The following is a 6,880-nucleotide window of genomic DNA, read 5'->3' on the forward strand; positions in this document are numbered from 1 at the left end:
AGAAGATGATAAGGAAGCTGAGGAGAAAAAGATGCAGGTGGACGAAGATCCCCCCGCTTCAACAGCTACAGCGGAAGAGGACGCGCAGGTTTGTCAGCCCGCATCTCCAGCCCAATCTTCTAACACGCGAGGTACCAACCAGAAAGTTTCAGCGGCTCTTACAGAGGGTCAGGTCCCCTCAACGCAGGAGCTGATGGAGGGATTAGACCTAAGAAGGCTTGAGCTCGGTGGGAGAAGTAAGAGCAACCAAAGGCTCTCGGACCCCGACGAGCGATGAAGAGGCAACCACCGCCCTTGAAAGTAGCCCACATCAACCTGCACCATGCGATTGCAGCCTCGGCTGTTATTGCGAGCAAATTTTCTACGGATGAACTGGGCATTATACTTATTCATGAGCCGTGGGCCTACACAGGCCAGGTAAGTGGTCTCAAAGAAGAACATAACATGGTAATATGGGACCTAGCCGCAGAGGCCACTACCTTAGAACTAGACCGCGACAGTGTGGCTGGAAACTGGCAAGAAGTATTTTCACCCAGAATTCAGTCAGATTGGCGTTGAGCTCGATTGAGCGCAATAAGGTCCCAGGGGTAGATGGCATCTGTCCAGTCATGCTACAGCAGGGAGAAGAGGTCTTAATACCACACCTAGTGCACATAATGAGAAACAACCTTGCGAAAGCTTACGTTCCGTGCTAAGCGTCTGGCAGGAAATCCTGGGGATAACCCTAGGTTCCTAAGATGGCTTCATTTCATGATAGTACAGCCAGACACAATACCATCAGGTTAGCGAGGCCATAGGGGAGCAGAGGGTAATGAGGTGGCTGGCTGTCTCGCTAGAGAGGCGGCAGCCATCACTCCAGTTGGCCCACAGCCCTTACTGAGAGTAGGTCCCAATACAATAAAGGAGGAGCTTAGGAGACAGAGGTGCACACTAAGAGATTTAATCTGGCGCATTTCGGGAGGAATGCATATTTAAATTTATGTCGTTTTCCTCTTTTCAAAAGAATGACCCTTTTATAGTCTAAAATACAATAATCTTGAAATAAACATACATTTTTTAGTGGTGAAACCAGGAAAAAATCACTTATGACATTTTCATTATAGTGTTTTCATTAAAAAATTCATTTGAATACTTCATTAAATACTACACAGTTGAACATATTAAAAAAAATTTAAATTAAACCTTATATAGAACAGATCTGTGGAAGAAAATCCTGTTTTACAAAACTAAAATCGATCGCCTCTATGGCTTTTGGCGTTCTTTTAAACTTTAGCATTCAATTTTTACTTTTCAGAGCGCTGCGTCAACTAACATTTTCACACTAATCATAGGAACAGATGCAACGGTCGGGACCTGGCTTTATAGGCACGAATTTGGGACCAAATATCACTGTGGGCCGAGCGTGATCTGTTTTTTTCGTCCTTTTGAACAACATGCAATATCACGCAATAAAAGATACATTAAACCGAAAGATTTTATAGTAACACTTAGGCTCATTACAATTATGTACGTAAGTATATCGAATAAAATGTTTAGTTGTTTTTGTTGTTGTAGCGGCTACAAAAACCCCGCCCAAATCGGTTAGTCCCACAATCGTTGTAGTCAAGCTCTACTAGCGGTAGACCCAGGAAGCGTGCAGCCTCGATGAGGTATGTCCATATGCCGAGAGTCCATATAACTCGAAGACTGCCTCTCTGTAAATGCCGTCGGTAAAGACCTGTCGGTAAGCTGACGGATCCAGAGGCTGCTTGATGAATCTCGGGACTTTGTCCGTCAGTTCGTTGAGATGCCTCCTGAAGTGCCTTGGCGAGGGCTCATCAGCGATCATTTGTCTATTTGTGGCTCCCAACTAGAAACTGCCTGCAGAGCATTGTGTTATGATCCATAATAGGGAGCATATCGGCTTCGTCGTGCAGGTGATTTTGCGGCGACATCAGAAGGCATCCTGTCGTTGTCCTGAGTGCCGTGTTTTGGCAGATCAATCAAACGTTTGGTAGAAATTCATGATGATAAGATATTTACAAGTATACTCGTAAGCTTCAGCACAGCAGATTTAAATTACAAACATACCAACTAAATGGTTTTGGGAAATCGACATTGAAGTTTGATTGTTGTTTCTTGTTTATTACTTTAGAATTCATTAAGGATTCTTTAGTAAAATTTAACGTATGCGACATTTGTCAACAATTTTGCAGCCACTTTGTATCAAATACGACAAAATGTTTTAGTCAATAAAACTGATAGCACCGATTGAAAAATTTTGTTTTAAAATATATAACTGCATCTATTACCAAAAATCGTCAGAATGTCGCTTACGATAAGTTTTATAATGCAACGAAAGATAGTGTAAACAAAGTTGTGCTCTTTTATCCCTTCTCCATTTTTGTAATGTAAAATCCGACTCACCATGTATAACCAGTTCGGAGTCACGATTGATTTCATACAAGCGTATGGCCTCGTCCAATTCCATTTGCGTAGTTATAGTACAAGGATCATTCTCTTCGTCCACCCATTTAATGGTGAAAGGCTGCAAAAGAATATTAGAATTTTTTTTAATTAAACATTCAAAACTTAGCTGAGGTGATCATGCTTACCTGATCAGATGGAAAACGGCATATGCCGCGTATCTCATGGCATAGATTCTCATAAGTAATATTTTCCTCGATGTAGGTTATCATTATTTCGCCATTGTAGGCCGTTTTCACTTTGATTTCATTGGTGGCACTGTTGGCGTTTGTGCCGTCCGGAATGATTTGAGAAGGCATTTTCTGCATTTGTGCTTCGAGAATGAGTAATTTTTTTATATGTCAATATGTAAAGCGTTGAAGGCACTAAACTTTTTTCACGTAAAAGTTTATCACACTTTCGATTGTGGATGTTATTATTAAAAGAGTAAGTTCGAATGAACAGTAGCTGCAAAAAGATAAAATGGATAGCATTTAAAAAAAGCAAGTAAAAGTTTATCATAAAATATAAATTATTATTGTTCACTATGCAAATTAAAAATATCCCTTAAAAAATTATATTTCCTACTAATGTCCGCTACAGCGTGGCAACCCTGCTGGTGTGTCACACAAGATTTGAGTGGGCGATAATAAACTCATATGCGCCAGCATCCATCCGCCCCTTTCGCAGTGTGACAACGAATAGCAATCAATGAAGACGATGATGAAGTTGAATTACAAAATGTAAACAAATGCGAACGTGAATCCACAAGTGGTTTGTTCCCAATGAAGCTAAGTGGATTCATATATCATTTACAAAAAGAAATAACACCTCAAGTCGAAAGGTTGACTTTAATATATTGGGCCCTTTAGTTTGGGTAACAATAAGAATGGTATGCATATTATACATATGTTGTTATTCCTCATTTCCACAGACACATACTATATATGTAACACGAGAGCGTAGACATGCCAGCATTAATTATGTAAATAATTATGGAAAATGAGCATCCAATTCTTTTGCGAAAACAATATTCTAGTAAAAAATAATTGCAACAATTCTTTTCAACTGCGTTCGCTCTTTAAACACTTTCAGGTGCTGTGGCAACACCTTAACCAGTAATTGGAGTGCCCTTTTTAACTATCTTCGCTGCTGCCAACCGACCATGAATCATGAATCATGCAACAAGTTGAAAATGCTTCACTGTGCCGGCCGAAAGATATGTAAATCATTAGCACGTTTTATGCGCAACCAGCGCTGTTGGAGGCAATTAATACATAGAAATGTATTTTACAGATTTTCCTGCTATTAAGTTCGGAATTTGGCACAGGCTATTTGCCACAGCTCCATCAAAAGTGATTGATACCTTTTCTGGGGTACGTTCCAGCGAGTCTGGTGTTCCACATAAATGAAAGCATATTTTTCCGTACATTGACCATTAACGAATGGCGCCATACAACAAGCGCAGAACATTCGTAGTGCTTCTGATACTTTAGCAGCGTTTCCTCTATCTAGTTTCTCTGCCACTATCGGCTTATGTTAGTTGCTTTTCTTCATTCTATTTAACAATTTCCTGCGTATTAGCTACAATATATTTTATCCGCGCAGCTCCACACCCCGTGTACGTTCTTGACCAAAATGAATACGTAAGTATGTGTTTGAGTGTTTGTATGAATGTTCATATATCTACGTGGTGAAGTCGCCGTTTTAGGCCAAGTCTACTGTTACTTCACCTTTTTTCTACATTAAAGTTACCTTTCTTCACACCTCGTCCACTCCTATATCCAACATTTGCCACTGCCTAATTGGTTTGCAATTCTTTTCTCTTCTTTTTCCATTCACAAATTTAAAACGATGAAAGCTTTCCAAACATGACGAGTTCACTTTAATCACAATTAAAATTAAGACATTACAAAAACACAGAACTAAAATAAACAAAAAAATTAATTACGGCTTAATTTGTTCGTGGCCAACAAATTAATTTAATTCAATTGGGCGAGCGGCACGGACAACCGTAAACAAGATAAATTCCGAGTGTGCGAAGAAAAATGGTAGATTATCAGAGTTGCCATTTCCAAAGCGCGATGTTGCATCCAATGTTACCGCTGACAATTTTTCGAAAGTCGCAAAAAAGTGAAACTCGACTTTATTTCATCAGATTATTTGTTGGTGAGCTACGAAAATGATCACAAATAACTTGTGAAAATGCTGAACTACAACAACGGTGCACTAATTCTGGCTATTTCTGGAAACTTTTGCGGACAAATTTTGACATAATAAGAAGGAAAAAATCAGTCAAAATCTTTCTAGAGATGTAAATTTTAAACGCCTTTGAAAAGTAAATACCAAAAGCATTTTTAAATATATAAGAAACAAAATATATTTAATGAAAAAAATGGTCAAAATGTGTATATAGAATTTTTAATCTAAGAAAAGGGACAAAAGGCGCATGATTTTTAAGAAAACTTTCAAACTAAGTGGGTTTCAGGAGGCATCGATCTCTAAACACTGCTTGCATCCTCTTTGCAAAAATAATCGATAAAACTAGCTTGGACACCGTACAGTTAACGGTTTACAGCCCTATTCCGGTTTTGCAATAGAATGACAATTGATCAACCTTCATTGTCGTGATTTTGTCATTGTCGTTGCAAGTTGGCATTCCTAACAAAAAATTACAGGCGAAAAGCTTTTGTAAACTTACCATGCATGGTGAAAAGTTTATTGTTGTGTAAACAGCTGGTCAACGTTACTATTTGCAACAAATATGAACGGTGAAGCACCAGAAAAGTGAGTATTTGTGTGAAGTGGAAAATTCGTATATCCGTAGCAAAGTGGAAAGATGTAAGTTTTGTATATTTACATACATACATATGTATGTATTTATATCTTTCATTTATGCAGGAATACATTTGCATGCACACATTATTTGGCAGACATTAGCGACGTGTAGAAATCAGCTACGTTGCAGAGCACGAAAAGTGCATGTGGATGTAATTGGAACAGGTGGGTGGCCACGGACGGCAGACATCTCTCATTTTTTTCACAAATTTATTAAATCGTCGCACTTTTTAAATCAACAGAAACATTAGTTTTTTCCTTGTCACCTGCCCAGAAGATCATGACAATAGAAATGACAATTGACATAATTCCAGCTTTTGAATTTTCCTGCGAATACCAAAAGGCTGCAATTGTCATTATTATATCAATTGTCATCGTGGTGAGTTTTGTCAATGTGGCGGAATAGGGCTGTTAATATGAGATTAGTTTGTAGTAACAGCTAAACGAGGGACCAATTTATTTCTCTACGCACGAAAATGAAGATAATCTACTTGTATGTAAACCTAGTATAAGTGGATTATGTTCTCTGATATTTAAAATGTATTCAATGCAGCTGGCAACGTGCGAAACTTTTGCGCAAAAACTTGGCAGCACTGTTTTGCTCATCTGTTTCCGAGTTGTCAGATTTTTTCATCAGTCCGAAAAGTTCTCTCCTGAAGTCTACGTTTATTTTTCGCGTTAAGTGATAAGAATTTTTAATTTGCGATTTTACATAAAATAATGCTATTCGTCAGTATATTTCTATAAATTGTAAAAGCAACGATTAAATTTTGACAAAAATAATCAAACAGCTTCGTTAAATTACTAAATCGTTTAGTGAGCATTGCCACGGTTGTGTACGAAAAATCCAACGAGTAGCTGTGCGATTTTGGTAAATGAACCGAACGTGATTTCTTTCTATTTTCCGGAAAAAAAATACGAGGGTGTGCGTCATAACCACCAGTGGTGGTGGTGGTCCAACACAAGTATCTGCAACAGCATTTAAAGAAATCATCGATTATTACTTGGCAATACATATATTAAAAAACGGATACCAAAAAAATCTCGAAAAATTTGCTAGTGCAAACATTTAGCTACAGATTTTAACTAAAACTAAAACTTTGACTACAACAGCGAGTGTGTAATAAAAATAGCCAAAATGATTCGCCTGAAACATTTTTAAGTACACGTAAAATAAATTAACTAAAACAAAATACCACAATTTTACGTCACACCCACTATTGCCAAGGCTAGCGGAACGCGGGTGCATTTATTTAAAAACCACAGATATATTGGTAAGTTTATATACATCTATATTTACTTAAATAAATATCAGTGTAATAAAATTACACTATGTTATACATGAGATTTTTAAATATTGATGTATTTTGCGCAGTACGCATAACTTTTTCGATTTTTAAGCAGCGCTCTATCAACCACCCACCCACCATGGGCCTCATCCACACAGTTTCCTTAATTACATATGTACCATAAGTAGGGCTCGGAATCTCATGCACTCAACATTCAAAAATATGCGCCATAAAGCTTAAAGTGTGTTTGCATTGTTCAACTTTGCGTTCAACTCAGCGCAGGGTTGCACGAAAAAAAGTTGTATGGC

General features: G+C 38.0%; 1 protein-coding gene across 3 annotated transcripts; it reads right to left on the reverse strand.

Moving 5' to 3' along the window:
- Window positions 1-1,169: 1,169 nt before the first annotated feature.
- On the reverse strand, window positions 1,170-4,460 carry LOC118744662 (atypical protein kinase C-like). 3 transcript variants are annotated; one of them, XM_036477825.1, is made up of 4 exons: window positions 4,201-4,460; window positions 2,595-2,913; window positions 2,407-2,527; window positions 1,170-1,956 (listed from the first exon to the last, which is right to left on the reverse strand). In XM_036477825.1, the coding sequence occupies exons 2-4, from the start codon at window positions 2,772-2,774 to the stop codon at window positions 1,934-1,936; spliced, it is 324 nt and encodes a 107-aa protein (XP_036333718.1). In that variant the 5' UTR covers window positions 2,775-2,913; window positions 4,201-4,460; the 3' UTR covers window positions 1,170-1,933. The 3 variants fall into 3 exon arrangements, with proteins under 3 accessions (XP_036333718.1, XP_036333719.1, XP_036333721.1); XM_036477826.1 differs by lacking the exon at window positions 1,170-1,956 and adding an exon at window positions 1,977-2,073; XM_036477828.1 differs by lacking the exons at window positions 1,170-1,956; window positions 2,407-2,527; window positions 4,201-4,460 and adding an exon at window positions 3,812-4,073 and having other exon boundaries at window positions 2,675-2,913.
- Between the last annotated feature and the right edge of the window lie 2,420 nt (window positions 4,461-6,880).

This window comes from Rhagoletis pomonella, unplaced genomic scaffold (assembly GCF_013731165.1).
Source record: "Rhagoletis pomonella isolate Grant_MI unplaced genomic scaffold, Rhpom_1.0 Rhpom_scaffold_00008, whole genome shotgun sequence".
In the NCBI taxonomy this organism is placed as follows: Eukaryota; Metazoa; Arthropoda; class Insecta; order Diptera; family Tephritidae; genus Rhagoletis; species Rhagoletis pomonella.